Raw genomic sequence first — 23976 nt, 5'->3', positions numbered from 1 at the left:
ATATCATTAGTATGTAGAGTAACTTTACGAAAAATAAATCATTTAATTTGTGTGAAGACTTCATTAAGTAGTTTTTTGTTATGTAGCTATTTAAACAATAGATAGAATTGAATACATAAATAAACTAACAACGTTTGACATTTTTATCAGTTATTCTATATATTTTTATTATTATACATTCATTGTCATTCAAACAAGTAGGTAATATGCACACAACAACATTTAGCTATACGGTGTTGGTTCATACAATTATAAACAATTTATACAAGTGCTTAAAATATAACTGGTGGTGGTACTAGCACACTTTCTAGTTTAGACAAAACAGTATTGCTGAATGATATATGTTACTTATAGCAATAGCAACGCCAGCCGCTTTATGTAGTTGTAATTTGTGCTTAGACAGTTGTATTTGTACAATATGGTATGAAGGTTTTAGGGTCTAGATAGAGATAAAGTGATGAACTATTAATAAAGTGAACAACTCATGCACTTGACAATTAAGATGTTTGGAGTTAGAAAAAAGGAGATACCAATAAATCAAAAAATGATGATTAGAATGTACAACTTTTAGACCTTTATTTCAATACTAACAAACAAAGAGTGAAAAAAGTTTCAAAAAAAAGTTGTAAAAAGTCCTTCTAATCTTCTAAAATAACATCATGATACACTTTGATCTTTGCTTAAAATGTTGTATTCCTCTTGCTATTGTTGTTATTCTATGTATGATTTTGGATTTATGTTAGAATCAATTGTAATTTTGATTGGATGGATGGACAAATAGCTAGATATATATGACTGTGTTGAACGTGTTTTGTGGGGGGGAAAATTGTAATCTTATAGGTATAAAATTATCATTATTACAAATTATTATGTTTTGACATTGTGGCACCAACATGGATAGAGTCATTATGTCAAATTGAAATCTTTTTTTTCGAACATGGGTTAAAGTTCATGATGTTAATTTACTTTATAGCATATAATATATATATATATGGCATCCGATGAAAAGTTTTAACAATAACTAATGATGTCGAGTTGAGATGTATATCAAAGCTTTGGATACCAGCTAGAGTCACAAGTGATCGCATCGAAGGTAGGTATTGACAGGCAAAAGATAGCTAGTCGTGTTGGTCTATGGGAAAATGTTGTGATCAAATCATTACTAAGTTGTTACTAATAAGGTTATTTGAAAAAAAAACGATTAACAAATCTAATTGGTAGGTCGTAATAGACTAAAGATTTATTTAGACAAAAAAACAAAGTTATAGCTAGATAGAGAGAAAATACTTCGACGATATGTAAATTATGGACTGAGTTAGTCTGATTTTTAAGCCTGCTAATTAGACATTGTAATAAATTAATAATGTAATCACTTTTCTATTACTATTACTATTAGTATATAACTATGTTAAGTTGTAACTGATGGCAAATGAGACTAAAAACTCAAATATGACAAAATAGTTCTCGAATGTCAAGTATATTAGGTGTCTAGTTTATCTCAAATGTTCTTTCTGTTCCTATCATACTCAATTGGTTACACACAATTATAAAAGAAAAAAAGTCAAAAAACTTTAATTTGAGTGAATTTCCATAACATCACCTTCCATTAACTCTTACTTATCTTTCTTTTAGCAAGTCATAGCTCAATGATAGTCTCTGACAATTGAAAGTTTTTAGTAAAAAACACAAAGAATGCTGCATACAGATTAATATTATCGTCAATAGTGATTGTATTGTGTATGGGTAACCAAAAATTTGATATAGACACGTCTTGACCCATTTTGCTTTTATCAATTTCTAATATTGGTCCATGATTTTGCATATCGAACTCTTTTGGAAGTTTAGTTAAGGTTATTAGGGACTCACTTTGTTTTGTTATTAATCAAACTCTTTTCATCAAAGCAACAACTTGCCAGCTTGTACACATTCAAAATTAAGGGATGAAGTGATTAGATCCTCAAACTATTTACCAACGAGCTTCTTACTGTAATAGTGAAGTCAGAGAGAAAAAATTGTAGACTCCTAGTTAACATCTTCTAGCTTTTTAGGTATTTAACTTTTTAAGAAAAAAATTCTTCAATTATCTAGTAGATTGTGCACAAATGACCTACCAGTAAATTAATTTATTAGTAATTAGTCGTTGATAGTTGACAGTTTATTTGTTTGTATAAGTAAACCCAAGATTGTTTATTTTATGGGGATGAGAATATAAGATTGTCGGGTATCTAAGCTAATGACCTATCAATAACTTAATTTATTAGTAATTAGTCGTTGATAGTTGACAGTTTATTTGTTTGTATAAGTAAACCCAAGATTGTTTATTTTATGGGGGATGGGAATATAAGGTTGTCGTGTATCTAAACTTAGATGTGGAATACTCACATATTGTTTTTCTAATCTATAAAAATCATGGGGCTCATGCATTTATTCATTAAACAATAAATAATATAATATTAGTATGTGAGGGGTTCCACACATAAACTTAGGTGTCGGACAACCTTATATTCCCTTTTTCTTTATTTTATTATTTAAGAACAGAATTCCCCAAGACTTTTTTACATTTTGTTTTATGTATCTTTAAGAATGAAAAGTGTTTTCACCCACAAAATTATCCCTACTTTAAGTTTTAACATGCCATCGGCCCATCATGAGGTGGGCTCATAATAATATCTTTCTGTCACATCTTAAAATTCTTTAGGCCCCTTCAGTGGATATTCCACCTTTTATAAGTGTTTTAAAAATAACAATTCTTTAAAAGAGAAATCCAAAATGTTGGGTATCTAGATTTTGATTCAAATAAAAAATATATTAAATAAAAAAATAAAACAAATATTTTATCATGAAAATTGGTATCCATCATGAAAATCTTCATAGAATAATGTATAGATATGTGTTTCGAAAATCTGCTCATATCAATTATATCATGATTCAATAGTCAAGATTTTATCTTATTTGTTTTATATTAATATTTATATATTTGTTTTATAATAACCATTCTTAGTTATTATTATGTGAATATATACAAGATTACAAGCTGGGTGTTATTTAGATTTTAGATGAATCAAAACCGATCTAATTAAATAAAGGAAGTAACTTATAAATATCTTGTGTAATAAAAGGGAAAAATTTATAAAAAGAAAATTTTTTTACTCAAAATTGTTAATATGAAGAACCTATTAGTTTTCGTTTATTAAAAGGATCTCATTAATAAAAATTTCGCAACAAATAAAATGTCGTTAATTTTTAATGTCAACCATCCGCTAAATGCCACATCACCGTGTCACGCCATTAAAAATTGGTGATCTACATCACCTTTCATCTTAGTATTCTTTATATTGACCAACAACAATCATTCAACATCTTTAAAAAAAAAGGTAAATGCCTAAGAACCCCTTAATTCATAGAAGAATTTTTCCTCTTAAGCTATCTAACACCTTTCGTCTTAATATTCAACCTATTTAGTTTTCTTGGACGTAACATTGAATTTAATCTTGATGATGTCAATGGATCTAGCGTCTAACCTATAAATGCTAGCTTAAGCCACGTTGGCAAAAGATTTAAGCTTAGTTCTTGGATTCAAATAACTATAAATATCTATGCTTTGATAAAGCATTTAATCCAGTTCAAATAACATATTTGATAAAATAAGCTCTATTGAAGCTCAACGTCTAAACCTATATATAGATATACATAAAACTTGACAATGAGTACACGCAATGGATTCGAAAAGCTAGACAGAAAATTAGAGTCAAGATCGATTCTTTATATACTCATATATTTCAAACTCATATTTGTACTTGAGTTCCATACACTTTGATCCAGTCAACAGATTGATCTTTTTTGTATCCCTGCTTGTCTACTTGGTCATTGAAACTGCATACAATGATCGAAATACTAGCTAGTTTGTCAACAAATGCTAGTCCATTTGTCCTTTGTTACGCCCTGGACACTAGGTCTCATCACCATCCTTCAAGTTGCAAAGCCGTTGGCGTTCAATAATGGATAAACAAGTCATTTAAAACATAAAGGATTAAAACGCAACTAGATACAGGCTGTTGTAATGTTGTGTTACACCGAGAGATTTTCACTTTCAGCCAGAGTCCACGTACGCAATTTTTAATGACGTGACATTTAACGGAGGACTGGCGTTAAAAATTAACGACATTCTTTTCATTGCAAAGTTTTTATATGTGGGTCTCGAGAGTGAGTTTACCTAAGGTCCCAGGTTCCAGTCTTGGGGTCCTCATCTCAAAGGAATTTTCCATGAGAAAGGAGTTGGAGGTCCAAAAATTTTCTGGTTAAAATTGTCTCCAACACGTCTTAATCGAAACTCACTTTACCAAATAAAAACAACAGATCTTTTTTAATAGATGAAAACTAAATAGGTTCCCTTATTATGAATTTTGTGCAAAAAGATTACTTTTTTTATAAATTTTCCCCGTAACAAAAATGTGATATAATCATTAATAGGTTTGTCCTTTTTCTAATCATCTTAAAAATATATATTTATAATACTTCAACATAAATACTCATACAAGATTATTATGGTGTACGTGCAATGCGACGGTGGGAATGTGGTGGTGACGGGTGGCGGCAACGACTGATGGTGGTGTCGATAAGTAATGTAGGCTATTGATATAAATTTAACCAGCTGGGTTGGATTAGTGGTTGCAGCCCTTGCCTCTTGAGACATAGGTCAAGGGATCAATCCTCATGCCCAGCAAGGTTAGAGGTCCTAATCTACCTATGGTAGAACATGAAAGTAGTCTATATATCTTTGATAAGGGTAAGGCTGTTTATATCTCAACCTCTCCCACACACCGTCGAAGTCGGTATTAGGACTCCAAACCTGTAGAAGACGGCATTGGGAGTTACTTTATTAATTATAGTTATTTTAAGAGGTTAGAAACTGATGATGTAATTTATTTCATTAAGGGTATTTTAGGTATATTAGTGGAATTGCTAAAATTAGTGAAAGTGAATGATTTAGAATAAATGAAAGGGGGTGTTTCTCTCATGTTACGTAGGGGTATTTATGTCATATTGCACAGAATAACTTTCAAAATTTCCAAAAATAAAAAGGATCATTCTTTTTATATAAAAGTATAGATATAGATTTAGAAGTATAGATATAAATTACAACAAAATTCAATAGATATAATCAAATTACTCGTAGTATATTTTTCATATATAATACTCCTTCCGTCTCAATTTAAATATCAAAATTTGACTTTCCGAGTATTTTTTTTTTTAACTTTGACCATAAGTAATTTTGTTTGTATAATATAATACCTAATGAAAGTTATATCAATGAAAAATATTTATAAAACTCAACCTATTCATATATTTTACATCAATTATTATATAATAAACATGAAATAATTTACGGTCAAAGTTACGGAAAAAAAATTCAAAAGTAAAAAAAAAAAAAAGAAGACATCAAAAGTAAAAAAAAAAAAAAACACATTTAAATTGTGATAAAAATAAAAATAAAAAATGCACCAAGATTTGAACGCATGCTGGTCACAAGGACACTTATGTGGGTTTCAACACATTTCAATTTAGATGGAATTTTATTATTTTAATAAAGATAGAAATAATTATTTTTTTTAGTCGTTTTAAAAAGTGTTTCTTAATCTAATACACCATGTACCGGCATATTTATATACATCTATAATACTATATAAAGTTTTTCAAGCCTCCCCAAATTGCTGAAAAAAGAAGCTGAATTACATAAAATGCTCTTCATCTTTATTCATTATTTTAAACACTTTAATTTGATATACTTATAATAGTTTTTATAAAGTTCATTTATATATAACATCTACAACTCATAATAGAACCGCACTACTCCTTTTTACATCAATAACTTTTGAATCAATAGTTTATGTTACTCGCTGCCGCTATCATTATTGTCGTTGCATCATGTAAGTATTCCCTTAAATATTAGAAATTGGATTTCACACTCTTTTGTAAACATCCATAAATTCAAAGTTCTTTTGTCAAAATTGAATTTTAAGTATCTTTTTCAATAACTCTTTCATATTATAATTATAAATAATTATTTAATAAAAATCACTACGTACTATTTTTCAACAAATATATATGAAAAATGAAAAATATGTGATGATAAGTGGAAAGATTCGAAAAACAACATGGGACTTGGGCGGGTCACACGTCACAATGTCATATGTCACAATGTCATATGACATACAAAATACGAAGTAGTAGTATCAGGCTTTCAATGTTTATATTTCCATTTACATCTATATATACATTGACACAATTTTACAAAACAAACCAAACCATTTTCAATGTGTAGGCTTGGTCCCACCCGCATTCTTCAAACCTCTAAGACCATAGTGTGGTTGTGTGGATCTTGAAACTTTTAACGATGGAGGCCATTTTTTTTTTTTTTTCCAGCTTTGTATCCGAGTATTATATTAGGGTCATGTTTATGGGTCGGGTCGGGTCAAGTAAAAAATAATACTAATATTTCGAGTTTTTTATTCAAATTACCAATACATAGTTTTTAACAAACAAAAAACTACATATACTTATGAAAATACCAAGACAAAAGGAGTGTGTTGGGCACTAGAGTTACAAGGTTGTGTTACAATCTTTAAGTTTTTTGAATAAATCTACTATCCAACTCATGTATTTGAATATCCAATGTGGCCGTAAACAAATCTACTCGGAAGTAATGTTAAAATGTGACATGAAGATATTTTTACGAGGCCAAAATCGAGTAGATATATATGGAGCTTTCATATCCGGCATCTCTACTTGATGCTTGTTATATAAAAAGGTCACTTCGTCAAGTAAAGAATCAAACCTACTATTTCTGTAATTATTTAAACTCACCTTAGTTATTGAAACTAAAAAAAAAGACAAAGACAAGGCCTAAAACATAAAAATTATTAATGGACTAAGTGAACCGTATGGTATAAAAACTAAAAAGGTTAAGTTTATTGGACTATTAAATTCATTAAACATGACAAATAAAATAAAAAAAATAATAATTCCTGGGGGCCGACATAATATACATAAAATTTTTCGAACGAAATACAGGTATACTAGCACTACTAATCTAAAAGACGGTGGTGGCCCGGGCCCCCACGGCCCCCTATAAAGAACCGCCCTTGTGTGTGGGAAATTTGCTCCCCAATACATCAACCCTCGTATTGTCATTGCTGGGGCTTTGGCTAGCTAGCTAGGAGGGCAGGAGGCCCGTTTGTTAGCTTCGATATGTCCCTATTAATGGTTTTTTTAGGTGTATGAGTATGTGTGTTATTATTGGACTTAAAAATAGTTTAATGTTTTGATGAGTCGACTATAAGACCGAACGGAATAGCCTCTCAAATGGGTATTGCAATGATTGGAATGCCCCCGGAATGCCCTCTTTGGCCCCAAGGGGCATTCCCGTCCAGTTTTTCTATCTCCCTTCTGATTTTGAACGGGCTTTCCTCTTCTTCTTCTTTTTTTTTTTTTCCTGACTTTCTCTGACTTTTTGACAAGTGGGAAGCAAGCATTGAAATGTTTTAGATGTATAAGAATAAAAATAAAAAATAAAAAAATAAGGGAATGCCTCTTAATGAAATGTTCTACTCCTAATGAATGGAAAGAATGCTCCTTATGATTAGTGTTAGACACGTGTCATGCAAGGAATGGAGGAGGGATATTCCCTTAATGCTCCACTCTAACAAACTGGAATTTTGATGTGTATTATTGAGAGGCAAAAATCTACAAGCATTTTTTTGTTTTTTTCACAAATGTCTACACTTCAAAACAAAAATTATATTTAATGTCTCTTATGTCTTTCAGCCAAATATTGGTCACGAGTTCAAAACCTTTAAAAGGCATATTGGGAAGTTTTTGACAATGAGGTGGAGCATGGGAGTTTTCTCTAGCATTATCTAATTTCCTCCAGTACGGTAGTGGGACTTCCACCGCCTGTCATACCTTCCGATTGACTGTGTTAGTTACGTGGTCGATCTCTACCGGACGATCCGGACGATGAAGAGACATGCCACTGAGTCCAATCACCACTGTTGTTCAATATATATATATATATATATATATATATATTATAAAAAATTATATACAAAGTTACATGTTTTTGTGTAATATGTTAATGGCACTTTTCCAAAACATTTAATTTTCGTTTCCAAAGTAAAAGTTCGCGTATTTTGGTAACTTTAATTATCCCAACATTCACACAGGCTTTGATGCAATTTATTTTGGAATCAGAAGTATTGCTAAAAATCAAAGTTTTCATGAATATCAAGCAAATATACTGGTCAACCTCACTTTCATTTTATCTTAATGTCAACAAGCATTTAGATTAATCATATTTTATGTCATGTGCGTGCAAACTATTATTTTTGTGGGTTTTCTTTTACATTCCATATTGTTTTAGCGAATTGTGTTTTAAAGTAATATTATGCGAAAATGGATATGAGAAAAGTGGCATTTCTATTTGGAAGTATAATGATGAGAAAAAATAGTGACAAATATGACATCCTATCTACCATCAAATTAAATAAGATCCAAATTCCAAATACTACCGATCAATATTTGAGTTTATGGTATAAAATCTAGTGAAATATACTTTTACAATTAACACAATGATGTAATATTGCTTAAAAGCAATGCCTAAAGACCCGCAAGTCTTATTCGATGAATAATTTTTGAAACATACTTTTTGAGGCAACTTCTTTGATAAAGGGTATTTGTTTTCTCAAAGAGTTAAAGTACATAACGCTAATTTTAAAGCATTTGATGGACAGATAACCATATACGGAGTACAACAATGAACAAAAACTGGTAAAAAATTAACAATGCTTACATTTTCTTTTTTAAACAGCAATATATAAAAATCAAAGACCACTAGTAAAGTGCTAGATGCCTAAAGATTACAAGAATGAAACAAAGTACAATAATAATTACAATTATGTGTAAAGTTTGAATTTATATATATATGTATGTGTATTTTTTTATGACAAGTAAAAGTAACTATTACTACTAATTTTGAGTGATAAGTCTATACAGGATTGTGTTATTCGTAGTATGGACTATAAATAACACGCATTAGAATATTCTAAAAGTAACTGATGTCTTTGTAGACAGTAATCTAAGAAAAAGACTCATTTCAATAAAGTGAAACAATTCTAAGCTTGACAAAATGATACCACTATTAATTCTTTCAAATTTACTTTTACAAACTCTATATAGTAATGGTTTTTAACAACCCTGGAAAAAGATAAGGAGTACGTATTTATTAGGAAGCAAAAGAGGAAAATATTTTACGTGACCTAATATAAGGTTAGTGAAAGACGAAACCTTAAAGCTGTGACATAAGAATGTTTTAAGATACATATATTGCATGGTATACATATGATACGAAAAATAAGTTCACCATTAAATTAGTAGCTAAGATAGACGGTTACTTTGTCACACATGACTCTCATGTTTCCCAATGCATATGTACCTTTCGGTCATCCATTCCCTGAATTCATTCCCTATTTAATTTGCACTTATTAGCACACAAATATTTATTGTTAACTTTATATGTATTTTTCATACTTTATTACTACTATACCACACAAGGGAAACATGACATATTTACTTACTATATAAAATTAATAAGTTGTACTTCATAAACTCATGTTAAAAGATCTTCAAAAAGCTTTTGGGGTAAATATTTATATAAATTATTACATTGTTTTGTATTGTAGTAATCACATTGTTTAGTAGAGGTGCACAAAATAACCGGTTAATCTAACCTATAAATAACTGGTTAACCTAACCGGTTAGGAACCGATACCATACAAATTAAACCGGTTATAGGTTACCATTAATCGTAGGTTAGGGATCGATCATTACTTTCAAAACAAAAAGTAGTTATTAACCGGTTAATTTATAACCGATTTTTTTAATAAATATTAACCTATAACCGGTTAACCTATATATCTATTATCTATCTATATTATTTTATTTATTACATACCCTAAAATATTGTCTATTTTCTTCTACTTCAGTTAATAAAAACCAAAATTGGTTAACCTATATCGGTTAACCGGTTTTTATTAACATAAACCGGTTACATCGGTTAAGGTTTTTAAGTGTACAAACCGGTTATTGACCGGTACCGGTTAACCTTAAACGGTTTTTTTTGTTAAAAAAAACCGGTTTCAGTTAATAAAAAAAATAACCGAAACCGGTTAACCTATATTTGCATCTCTATTGTTTAGTACATGTAACTCATGTTAAAAAACCCTTGTACGTATCTTGTGATTAACACTTTTATGAGCACATCATGCCGATCATCTGAAAAAGGAAAAAATTGCTCGATTCATGTGATAGAACGTGTTTCACATAAACTAACACGTACTCTAACAAACTAAAAGATTTCGATACTCAATACCGTGTTAGGAAAAAATTTAAATTTTTTATAATTATCTTTAATGGTAAATTTTATTAAAGTCAACCCAATATAAGGTCACATCTCAAATTAGTGATTAATTTGAAATTAGTGATAAACATTAAGCTCAATATAAAGTACGCAAACTCTCCCACCATTTCTTGATAATAAAATACAGATTTTAGTAAAAGGAAAAGTAAACAGAAGAAAAGCAAGAATGTGTGTGAACAAAAGTCAAAATGAAAGAAAGAAGACATACCGGTTGGAGGGCGTGGCTTATGTGCTTCTATATCTATATATCTTTATTTTCATACCAAAAAACAAAACAAACAAACAAAACAAACCCCACTCAACATAACAATCATCATGAAACATCCTCTGCACTTACACCACTCCTAAAAAGCACCACCAACAACAATCAAAATCCTACATTTTTCATTCTTACTTTCAAAAACTAAATTTCATTTCCATCTCATTTCACCACCTTTTTAAACTTCACCCAAAATCACCACATTCACCACCACCATATCACATTTTCAAAAACTTCATACCATGAATCACCATTACATCCTCCTCCTTCTCTTGTTTTTACAAGTTGCGACGGAAGCTGCTGTTCCGTCGCAACTTGCTTCACTTCTTTCTCTAAAGTCATCTCTCAAAGACCCTTTGAACACATTTCAAGAATGGGAAGTATCTGAGCCCGGAACAGAACCCATTTGGTGTTCTTGGTCCGGGGTCACATGCGACCCAAATTCATACCAAATCATCTCCTTAGATATCTCTAACCGCAACCTTTCAGGTATCATTCCAAAAGAGATCATTTACTTAACGAGTTTACGTTATTTAAACATTAGTAAGAACCAATTTTCCGGGCCATTTCCAACTACATTGTTTGATCTTCCATTTCTTCAAACTCTAGATATCAATCATAATCTTCTTAGCTCACAATTCCCACCAGGGATTTCGAAACTTAAGTATCTTAAATACTTTGATGCTTATAGTAACAGCTTTACAGGCCCATTACCAACAGAATTCGTTCGTTTAGCATTTCTTGAGCATCTTAATCTAGCTGGAAGCTACTTTGAAGGCGAAATCCCAAAAATTTATGGCTCATTTCAAAAACTAAAATTCTTATGCTTAGCAGGAAATGATCTACATGGTCAAATTCCATCAGAATTAGGCCATGTTACATCTCTAGAACATCTAGAAATCGGGTACAATGCATTTTCTAGCGAAATTCCCATACATTTTTCTTTTTTATCGAATTTATCTTTTCTTGATGTTTCTAATAACAAGATATCTGGTGAGTTTCCTCTTGGTGTTACAAATTTAAAAAAGCTAGAAACTTTGTACCTTTTTAAAAACAATCTTCATGGTCACATTCCTGTTGAGATTGGAAAATTACAATCTGTTCAGATTCTTGATCTTTCAGATAATCTTTTTTCGGGTAGCATACCTGAACAAATTTCTTTGTTGAAAAATCTAAAGCGTTTGAGTCTCATGAATAATAACTTGAGTGGAAATATTCCTCAAGGAATAGGCGAGCTTCCAGTACTCGAATATTTGTTCCTATGGAACAATTCGCTCACTGGAAGCTTGCCACAAAAATTAGGCTCAAATTCTAAGGTACAAAGACTGGATGTTTCGTCTAACTTGCTCTCCGGGCCAATTCCATCTCATTTGTGTTCTGGCAATTTGTTAGAAAAAGTTCTTTTGTTTTCAAACAAGTTTTCTGGCGGGCTTCCAACGTCTCTTGCCAATTGTACTTCTTTGTACAGGTTTCGGATCCAAAACAATATGTTAAATGGATCTATTCCTATCGGTTTTGGTAATATGGCAAGTATTAGTTTCATGGATATGAGTAATAATAATTTTACTGGACCATTTCCACCTGATTTAACCAATGGGCCTAATTTGGAGTACTTAAATGTATCTGGGAATTCGTTTGAAGATATTTTGCCAGATAATGTATGGAATTCTCCAAGTTTGCAGATATTTTCGGCGAGTTTTAGTAAACTTAGAGGGCAGATTCCGAAATTTGGAAAGTGTAAGAAAATTTATAGTATTGAAATGGAAGGGAATGAGTTAAGTGGTAGTATTCCTTCAGATATTGATCATTGTGAGAAGCTCATTTCGTTTAACTTACGAGGTAATTTGATATCGGGTATCATTCCTTTAGAGTTTTCGTCGTTGCCATCAATTACAGAAGTTGATTTATCTCACAATCTGCTCACGGGTACGATTCCTTCAAGTTTTGGCAGTACCCGAACTTTGGAAGGATTCAATGTGTCTTATAATCAGCTTACTGGGCCTGTCCCTTCATCTGGCATTGCGTTTTCGAGTTTGCATCCTTCTTCGTTTGCAGGAAATGAAGGACTATGTGGTGAAGTGATTCATAAGCCGTGTAGAACAGTAAATGAACCCGTGGTGAAACCAAGTCAGCCGAAAAAAACAGGTGGAACGGTCATGTGGATAATGGCTGCAGCATTTGGGGTTGGGCTTTTTATTCTTGTGGCTGGAATCCGGTGCTTCCAAGCGAAGTACCAAAAGCGGTTTGTAGAAGAGGAAATGGAAACCGGGCCGTGGAAGTTAACGGCTTTCCAACGGTTAAACTTCAGTGCTGATGATGTTGCAGAGAGTTTATCCATGACAGGTAAGATTATCGGGTCAGGTTCAGCTGGGACAGTGTACAAAACAGAAATGCCAAGTGGCGAGGTCATAGCAGTTAAGAAGCTTCGTGCAAAGCACAAGGAGACAACGAGAAGGCGGAAAGGTGTGTTTGCTGAGGTGGAGGTGTTGGGAAACGTGAGGCACCGGAATATTGTGAGATTGTTAGGTTGTTGCAGCAATAGGGAATGTACAATGCTTTTATATGAATACATGCCTAATGGCAGTTTGGATGATCTGTTACATGGAAAGAACAAGTGTGAGAATTTGGTTGGGGATTGGTTCACAAGGTATAAGATCGCATTAGGGGTGGCTCAAGGGATTTGTTACCTGCACCACGATTGTGACCCGGTGGTTGTGCATCGTGATTTGAAACCAAGCAATATTCTTTTGGACGGAGATATGGAAGCCAGAGTCGCAGACTTTGGGGTGGCTAAGCTCATACATTGTGCTGAATCGATGTCAGTGATTGCAGGGTCTTATGGCTACATTGCCCCTGGTATGTTTTTTACACTGATCTATATGTTTTTTACATACTACCTAATGCTTTAGAGGTCAAAATTTGTTCTATTTTATGGTTTGTTTTGATGTTTCTAGCAATCTAGGTTGTTTTATATATATTTGGATAGGTTCATATAAGTCTGACTTTTGATTTAGTTGAAGTTAATTAATAGTACATTTCTATTGTGCAGAATATGCATACACTCTACAAGTGGATGAAAAAAGCGACATATATAGTTTCGGCGTGTTGTTAATGGAACTCATAAGCGGAAAGAGATCAGTGGATTCGGAATTTGGGGAAGGAAATAGCATTGTGGATTGGGTAAGGTCAAGAATCAAGAGCAAAGATGGTACAAACGAAGTACTAGATAATAATGCAGGTGGTTCATGTAATTTGGTCAAGGAAGAAATGTTGTGCATACTGAAAATAGCAATGTTATGTACAAGTAGGAACCCGGCTGACCGACCTTCAATGAGAGATGTCGTGACAATGTTGCAAGAAGCTAAGCCTAAGAGGAAGTCGCCGGACGACTGTGGCAGAATGGTTGTTAATGGTGGCGGAAAACCTCAACCACCAAAGGCTAATGTTTAAATGTTAATAGATGTGTTTTCTTTTTCTTTCAGTGGTGGACTAGTGGCAATTGGTATAGAAGTATTTTTTGTGTTGTTTTTTCTCCTCCTTTTCTATTTTGGGGCTATCAATGAGAAATATGTATTATGAGTTTCTTAAGTGAGAAAAGCATGAATCAGTTCTACTTTTAGCTTTTCTTTTTAAGCAATGGTTTTGGTTTTGTTGGTTTTGAGTCAGAAAATCTGAAAACATTACAACTTCTATCATATACTGTAAAAGAAAGGTTCGCCATTACTTGATACAAACATATACATACAATATCAAACTGCAAGGCAAGAAAATTGTAACTCCAGGCCAGAATCGAATTTGGCCACAGCCCACATATAGTGATAGTGTGATACAATATCAAACTGTAAGTTTAATTTGTTTTGTGTATTCTAAGCCAGGCGGCCGGTAGTTTGGTTTCTGACCTGGCCAAACCAGTTGCTATTGTGGCCCGGTTAGGCCAAGTTTTTTGGAGCACACCCCTACATCAGTACATTGTATATTTGTATATAAAAGGGGGTAGCGACACAAACTTTTTGCTCCTACTAGCCTTTGTATTGTAATGCCTTTTTTTTATTTTTTATTTTATCATCAATACATATTTGGAAGGCATTTGAGATACCACACTAAAATAAGTGATTAAAGCAGTAGGAGAGCAAACAAACAGCCCATTATATACTGATTTTTAGAAGATCTCTAGAAGGGAAACAAACAGCCCATTAGTGTTGGTTCAATCGGAATGTATGATGGTCACAACAACTGGATTAAATCCAAAAGTTTTAACAAAATGGAACCATGAACCAAAGTGTATGGTATTGGTTCAGTGTTGGTTTAACCACTTCAGATGCAAAATACTCCTACGTTACAACTTTGAGTCTGCTGAATCAAGAATTATATTTCCAAACATTGATGTTTTCAGAACATTTACCAGAGTTTGATATATTTTCATGCATTTATCTCTTTATTATGTCAGTAATGTTCGAAAATGGACTTAAATTTGGAAACAGTCATAGATCTTTATAGCTTCAGACATCGTTATATTTTTCAATGTAGTATATCCAAGGAATATATAGCTTGATTTGAGGGGATCATACATCTGTCATAAAGTAAATTTGAAAAAAAAAATCAGTATTTAAGTAGGATTACTATTGTTGTGGCTGTATAATCACAAACTATCCATCATTTCATAAGTTAAGCATACATAGATTTGGCTTCACCGGATCTTATCCATTGTCATATCTACTCGTAAACTTTTATCGATTATTTCTAAATAAAAATATATCCAATAATCTGTTAAAAAAATGATAACTTCATGGTTATGATAGATGTAATCATAAATATTCAAGTTCAAGTAAACAGATTTATCCTGGGAATTTGGCTTAATTAACCAAGAACCATAGTCATTTTCTTCCGCTGTAAATTTTACTTTCTACCATCTTCAAGGTTATTTTTATTTCAAATAAATAATCCCAGGGGCATTACAGAAACAAGTTCAAGAGTGGCATTTTCGTCTGTGTGAAAACAACTACACTACAAGTTCAATCAAAATACTAAGTTCTAACATGATATTTTTCTGCTATCATTCAGTTGACAAGCAGACAGCAAAATTCAACCAAACCAACGTTGGAAGAACAAACGGAAACAGTAATTGGAGGGATAAAAAAGTGACTTATATGAACAACGTTTTTGAAGACAACAAACGAGATAGAGGCCTATGCATCTCTCACTAACTGATGCTCTGTGATTGATAAATGAACCAGAAATTCCAGATGTTCTGAGAACAGTCACCTGCAAATTAGAGAGGAGTACAGTTTAAAGAGTATTACCAGATTACCTGATGTACCATAAGCTTAACCTAAGCATGAGAAATTCGATTAAAAAATTTTTTTGATCACACAAGGCAAGAAAGAATGATTAAAACAACATAGGCGATCTTCAATAAAGGTGGAAAAACGGGTGGGTTGGGTAACTAATTGTACAGGTCGAATGAGTCGGTAAAAAAGTTGGCCTGATAACCAAACTTTCTTATAAATTGTTAACATGTTAAATATGAATACACTTTGGGCAATTTGAAAATTGCCCAAAGTGTATTCATATTTAACATGTTGGACCTATTTGACCCATTAGTGATAAATCATAACCCAAATCTATACATAACCCAGATCTAAACATTCTTAGTAAAATTTGGCACATCTTTCTCAATTTGCTAACAGATTAAAAGAAGAGTATAGCAGATAATATAAGCAGCTGTTACTGCCATATTTAACAGCTAATGGATCTTCTGAAAGGGATCATGTCAATAAGATCTAACATATTGACTTGGGTGCATATTCATGTGCAGCCTTCTTTATTTTCTTTAAGAAATTATCCATGCTCAGCATGTCAATAGTTATGACCTAGTTAAGGAACATATGAACTGATCCGAGTAAATGGTCTATTTATCTAAACTAAATTTTAAGTTTTTCTACCCAATATTAGTTTTTCTACCCAATATTAGGAAAACTAGAACACGTTCTTATTGCAACTTAGGTTGTATAACTACGATAAATTTGTATTTATGTCATACAAGTTTATGAGCATAACTGAACTTCAACAATGAAACATGTATTTCCAGTCTAACCATGGTAACCTTTTACCCAAAAACATGCATTTCCAAAAACAATCTAGTGTTACATTTACTACTTTACACGCCATGCAAAACTTAGTTACCAAGTCAATTCTAATGAAAAACCATGTTACTTTTATCATTTATATCATGCAAGTATTGTTTAATTGCCAAAAAACTTGTCATGACAAACCTGATATAAGACACTGTTATGCGACATGTTGGGTTTTATCACTTTGATGACAGATAATATAATAATTTATAAATCAGCAATATAAAAAACCGCATTTAAAATACAACTAGGTCAATTTTCAAAAAATTCTACCTATTTCATCTGTGGGAGATCAATCATAACCCGTATTTAAAAATTCTTGGATTGAAATTTCCACCTATATTATTCAACTATGTGAGTTAAACTCTAAATTTCGTAAAGAAAGAAGAAACTAAAATAGAAATATAGCATAAATGCCACTTAAAACAGGTTGTGGGTTGTCTGCAAGAATAATGTCTTCAACTAAGGCATGAAGATCCATCACATGTTAGATACAAACCTTAAAAACTCAACCACCAGTAGTCTATATGCGCGTGTAAGATATATATATATGTGTGTATATATATATATATAGAGAGAGAGAGAGTAGTAGTACATACCTTTCCCCAATCACCACCGAGACCACTGCATCTCATTTTCAGGAGTATCAGTTGCATCCCAAGCTCGTTCTCAACCTTTTCCTTCAGATAGCTCTCATCTGGTCCAAAAGAGTAAGTATGCACAGTAGCGTCCAAACCTACATGCCTACACTTAATGCATTGGCAATGTCATCGGATAAAGATTTTACATCCTGCAGCAAAATTTAACCAATTGGAACAATTTGGGTCAATATATGCATATAAACCCATGATTAAAAAAGAAAGAAAAAAATCAAAAGGAAATGTCACCTCGCCACTCAATCGAACACTGTCATCAATTTCCATTTATAAAGTGACAAGGAACCCACTGAACTCCTCGAGTCTCTCTGCAGCACGTAAAAAGTTTGCTAATGCCTCCTGGCTAGCCTTGTCTTCAGTGCTTTTAGACAGGGCTCTCTTGGTCTTATTAACAACAGTGTCTGGTAATTCAGCCCAGTTTACAGCCATTAGCTCCTTAAAGGCAAGTTTGATATCACCATCTTTTATGTCTGGCAAGTGTGTCAACTGTCAAGCCATCACTGAAACAGCGTGTACTTCCAAGTTCCAAGTCCTATTGCAAACGGAGAATGGGCATCTATATACAGGAAATATAAGAATCAGTTACCCACTTACCTAAAACTAATTGAAAAGAAAAGGTCAAATTGCATAAATATACTCATAGGTTAACTAAAGTACAGAACAGTAAGTAAATCCAAATAAGTATACATTGTATAAAAATTGAGAAGTTTTGGCCTTGGTGGTATCATTTCCCTAACGCAAATGCTTGGTGGGACCACTATAGAAGAATTTGGACCTTTGGTCAATAATGAAGATCACTAGTTACGGGTTTGAATTCGTTCCCAACTCCAAGGGTGGTACCCCAAAATAGCCGATCATTGCTCGGAAAAGGGTTGAGTCGAGTTCAATGGCTCACAAGGTCAAGGTTTCTCTGTTGTTCCAAAGATTTTGGTCAATATACCACATAGTTATTCATAACATACAAGTAAAAAATAAGCCATAAAATATACTAGGTAGTAATAAAATTGTTAGTTTTCAAAATACGTACTCAATTACTCATAGCACGCATTGAGACTTTTTATCGCTTCTTGTCGTGCAAACTAGGCCAACAGTCTCGAAAATGCGGCATCCATACTACAATAAGGGTTCCAAAACAGTCTAAATATCAAAATACGGCTATCGATTGTTGCGAGTAGGGATACTCGTTGATCCATCAAGCTCTAGCTTAACTGTAGTAAAGACCTCAAACCAACAAGCATATGGAATTTGGCAAATGTTAACAATTTCTCAGTTTATGTGTTATCTCATTTTATTCAATTGACCTAATTCTGTATATATTTATTATAAGCATCAATTTAGTATAAAAAACACCTAAATTAAAACGAATTCTTGTGAATAACAAAAAATTAGCCCTATAGTAAATTTGATATCTCAAAAACAGAAAAGCGATAATGTACATACAAAAAAGTGATGGAGTAGAATGTTACCGGAAATTGGTGACGGCTGAGAGTAGTGGATTCCACGGCGAAGGAGATGGTGGTAAAGAGATGTCATCATCGCCAATTTCTCCATTAGATAGTTTGATTGATTGACTAGATTATTTTCCCGCAAATAAAAATACTAAAACTTTTATAAAAATATAATTAGCAAATTTTAATATTTACTCAAATAAATTAAAAGACTTAAAATCAAAGAATGTATTGAATTTTTTTCAGCTTTTTTTATATCATGTAATTGTAAATTATTCTATTCAAATATTATTATATTTTTGATTTTTAAAGGCCCGTTATATTTGTCCAAAGACCTTATGTGAATTCTAACACGATTCATTTTACTTATTAAAATTCATAAAGAGAAGTTGTAAAGTAATATAATGATCCAAAAGATAATTTAAATGGTTCAGATACTATTCTAAAGATAATAAAAAGTATATATCTACACCTATACTTCTATACTATATCATAAAAGAAATAACACTTTACTTTTGTAAATAAAAAATATATAATATTTTCACTTAACATCTTTTAAAATAATTTTCACTTATTACTCTTTAAAATATTTTCACCTACACTATCCCTTAACATTAATGATTAAATTACGATATCAATCTTATATCTTTTAAAATATTTCCATTAACTCTTGATATCAATTACTTTTTCATCAACTATTTACACCATTCGACGCCTCATCTACCACCAACAATCGCTCTCACCACCACATTGTCACCGCCACAACCACTGCCGTATTACGGGGTGATATGCTAATAATAAACTATATAAGAAAGGGTACATCATACATTTGTATTTGCTATTTAAAAAAGCTATGTATGTTACATTTTGATGAATTTAACTTATTTACTAAAATAAGAGTAATAATCATGCATGAAAATTTCGAAAACTGAGAGTTTTGTTTATTGAAATTAGAAGTATATTTTTTTTGGCATATTGATTATTAGATTTTTAAATACGATTAAGTTTACACATTCATTTTTGGTATTTAAACGTTACCTATTATTAGTTTTACTAATTATAAATGTCTCTATCAAAAACTTCGATAAATAGATTCAAACTAATGTATATTTTTTAATAGCTTAGTATTTTACATTTACACCAATCTATTTCATTTCTATATCATCACAATTTTTTTAAGAAAATACTAAACAAAGCCTTTAAGGCTTCGCTTAACGTGCATAAAAAGATTGTACATTTCCATATCAAAAGGTCACCCCTGATTTTTATGGTAATCGTACAATTATTTAATGCACCTTAACAAAAGCCCTTAGGCTTTATTTAGCAAAACCTTTTTTTTTATGTTGAAGTTTGAATGTTGGTTTTTTTCTTAGAAAGAATAAACCTCTATCAAGTAGGGACTCCCATATTGGCTCAAAGCTAATGTATACGATATACAAAATTTGTGTTTAAAGTACGATATTGAAGAAGAGCCAACCAAAGAAAATTATAAAGAACTTAAAATAACCATTAACTAAAAATTCAACCAATAGTGCATGTTACTTGAGTTAGTCATCAACGTATATTCAATAAATATCATTATATGTAAATACAGAATGTAATTTAGTATTTAATTTAATAATTTAGTAAATTAATTTAAAAAAGGTAAATGATGTAAGTAAAGTAATCCAAAGGTTAAATTTAATCTTGTTTTTCATCCAAAGGTTATGGTTTTTTTTTAAAATGATTTTAGGAGGTTGTTTTATAATTATTGGGAGATTCTGGTAACATTGTTCGGGAAAAAATATACGAGTATTATCCCTCCGTCCATTTGAGTCTTTTTCGACCGTAATGGCCCATTTAGTTTAGTTTTCTAACTAGTACAATAACCGTATGTAGCTCCGGTAATGATTATTAAATTAAGAGAAAATTACACTTTTGGTATTTTAAGCTAGCAAATTTTGCACTTTTAGTCTCTAACTCAAAAAATTGTATTTTTCATACCTAAAGTTGGGTATTTTTTTCACATTTGGTACCACGTTCATACGACGTTAATTTTTCCGTTAACGCCCTCACATAACAAACACGTGAGGGGTATTTTAGTCTTTTGACCCTCCTCTTCTTGAGAAAATTACACTTTTGATATCCCAAGTTGTCAATTTTTTCACTTTTGGTACCTCAAGTAGACAACATATTTTTATTACACTCTCCAATTTCTATCTCACATATTAGCATCTATCAAACAACATACATTCAAAAATCAACACACAATTTTTTATTTTTTTACGGATCTTAAAAAAACACCCAATGGTGTGTATACATTCTTGAAATATTATATGTTGTTGGGGTAATTACGTGTGATGGTGGAAGAACTGAATGCATTGGTGGATCGATGGCCGAAAAAAACTCATGTCGCCGGAAAATGCACCCACTATCGATCTCTTTTCTTCATATTATTCATATGTAACAGATCCGTTCAAATCTCCTTTGTAGCAGATTCCGATCAAGTTTTGTTTGTAGCATATTCCGATCGAAGAAGAGGGTAATATGAAGAATAGACATATTTTTATTACACTCTCCAATTTCCATCTCAAAATATGTGTGTTGTTTGATAGATGCTAATAAGTGAGATGGAAATTGGAGAGTGAAATAAAAATATGTTGTCTACTTAAGGTACCAAAAGTGAAAAAATTGACAACTTGATTACTTGAGGTATCAAAAGTGTAATTTTCTTAAGAAGAGAGGGGTCAAAAGACTAAAATACCCCTCACGTGTTTGTCACGTGAAGGCGTTAACGGAAAAAATTAACGTCGTATGAACGTGGTACCAAAAGTGAAAAAAATACCTAACTTTAGGTATGAAAAATGCAATTTTTTGAATTAGAGACTAAAAATATAAAAATTGTCAACTTAAAGTACCAAAAGTGTAACTTTCTCTTAAAGTAAATCTATTAGTCAAACAAAAAAATAGGAAAAAAAAATACACCTCATCTTTTATTCACGGGCGTATTAACTTACATTATAATCCTGAAACACATGACAAGAGATGTCTCGGTGATTAACTTACATTAACCCTGAACAATACTCGTGCATCGCTCTAGTTAAACATTCTCATAAAAGTAACTATTCTTTCACGTACGCTTTTTTATTCTTTCTATGGTCATGTTTATGTCCTTTGAGCTCTTTAATTCGTATATATCCATGCTTGCTATATAAGCTACGTTTGTCATGTGTTTCAGTAAGCGTAACCCGTTAATGTACGTGTATTGTTCTATATTTTTCATGTGCTTAATAACCATATTGTTCTATATTTTTATTAATTTTTAATTTAAATGTAAGTTATTAAAGACATTTATTATGTGTGGGATATCATTATAAGTCTCTCTATATAACTAAAAGAAGATATAAAAAATCCTATGTGGCACATTTATTTTAATGATATATAAGTTTTTTGCTTAGTTGTAGTTTTTTAAAATATTTGGTAATTTTTCATGCCATGTAGATTATTTGTTATTAAAATAAATTTTGTACATATCTATATGTAATTTTTGAATTTATCTAATCAAATATGAACCATGATTTGATATCAATCTAAATTTAAATTTAAATATTTACATTTCTTCGTATAGTTCGTTTTGAAGAATTAAAATTCCAATCTTATTAGAATTTTATATACAAGTAAATGATTAGCATTTAGATATAAACATTAATTTATAATTGACTTTATGATAAAAATATATATATATATATATATTATCGATTATCATTTGTTCATTGTTATTTTCATTTCAAAGTCACATTAAGATTAAAGTATCTCGTGGCTTTTCTATTTTCAAAAACAAATTAAAATTTAATCTTTTCTTTTGCATAAGTTCATATAAATATATGTTTTATTAGTCATATATTAACATATTTGACATATATATCATAAATTCATTAAAAAATCAATTGGGTTGGATCAGTGGTTGGAACCCCTTACCTCTGAAAACAGAGGTCATGGGTTCGATCCTCATGCCCAGCAAAGCTGAAGGTCCTTTTCTACCTTTGGTAGAACCTGAAAGCAGCCTCTCTACCGTTGGTAGGGGTAATGTTGTCTACATATCAACCTCCCTCATATACCGTCGAAGACGGGTATTGGGACCCAAAACCCGTGGAAGACGGCATTAGGAGTTACTTACTTATCATATATTCATTAATTATAATCAAAAGTTTTTGTTTCATACTTTCATAACCTCTTTTACAATAAGTATCATTTTTTATATGCATTATTAGTTAACCTCATAATCACATGAGTTTAATCTTGTTAGTATATATAAGACTCTTTATTTTTTACTCACGGGCATTTTTTGGCATATAAATATAGAAAAAAAATACACAATAAAATTTTGGTGTTAATGGGGTGTAGAAAAGATTAATTAGTTCGATACGTCCTAGGTGCGCTCCAAGTCCTCCACGAATACAAATAATCCTTCAAGGTTCAAATCAACAACTCCTTGTAATCTCAAATCTACAATTTCGATTCATGTTTAATATTTTTTGATGCATTAAAAGTCCATAAAACTAACATAGTGCATAACTAATTATCATTATTTAAGTGTTTAACAGCACATTGATCAGTCAAAATAAAAAAAAATCACGTTTTTTTGGTGGATGCATCGTTTTGAAGAATATGCATCCAAGATGGATGCACAAAACAAAAAACATGATTTTCTTAATTTTGACTGACCAATGTGTTGTTAAACACTTAAATAATGATAATTAATTATGCACTATGTTAGTTTTATTGACTTTTAATGCATCAAAATGATGTTTTTTAAGTGTTCGCACCGTTCTTATTTTAAAACTGTTCTCATCGGAGTGTTACCCTATGTATATATATATATATGAAGATAAGTGTGTCTACTCGTACAGTCATAGCAAATATGTAAATAAAAGGAACCGACTTAATATTGTTCCGGGTCCTGTCATCCAGGACGTGATTTCCATGTGAAATTTTCGGTCGCAGTCAAACCATCAAAACTGAAAACCGT

At 31.6% G+C, this 23976-nt stretch overlaps 1 protein-coding gene and 1 pseudogene across 1 annotated transcript; one reads left to right on the top strand and one right to left on the bottom strand.

Moving 5' to 3' along the window:
- The first annotated feature begins 10793 nt into the window (after window positions 1–10793).
- On the top strand, window positions 10794–14321 carry LOC122586095 (leucine-rich repeat receptor-like protein kinase TDR). The gene is made up of 2 exons (XM_043758201.1): window positions 10794–13589; window positions 13783–14321. Exons 1-2 carry the CDS (start codon window positions 10976–10978, stop codon window positions 14181–14183), a joined length of 3015 nt encoding a protein of 1004 aa, XP_043614136.1. The 5' UTR covers window positions 10794–10975; the 3' UTR covers window positions 14184–14321.
- Window positions 14322–15615: 1294 nt separating this feature from the next.
- On the bottom strand, window positions 15616–18475 carry LOC122588503 (annotated as a pseudogene).
- Window positions 18476–23976: the final 5501 nt, after the last annotated feature.

The sequence above is a fragment of the Erigeron canadensis genome, chromosome 1 (assembly GCF_010389155.1).
Source record: "Erigeron canadensis isolate Cc75 chromosome 1, C_canadensis_v1, whole genome shotgun sequence".
Taxonomy (NCBI): Eukaryota; Viridiplantae; Streptophyta; class Magnoliopsida; order Asterales; family Asteraceae; genus Erigeron; species Erigeron canadensis.
This window is presented reverse-complemented; position numbering and strand designations above follow the sequence as displayed.

Coding starts and splice junctions, on each gene's coding strand:
- LOC122586095 (XM_043758201.1), top strand. CDS start 10,976: ATGAATCACCATTACATCCTCCTCCTTCTCTTGTTTTTACAAGTTGCG. Junction 13,590..13,782: donor TTATGGCTACATTGCCCCTG/GTATGTTTTTTA, acceptor TCTATTGTGCAG/AATATGCATACACTCTACAA.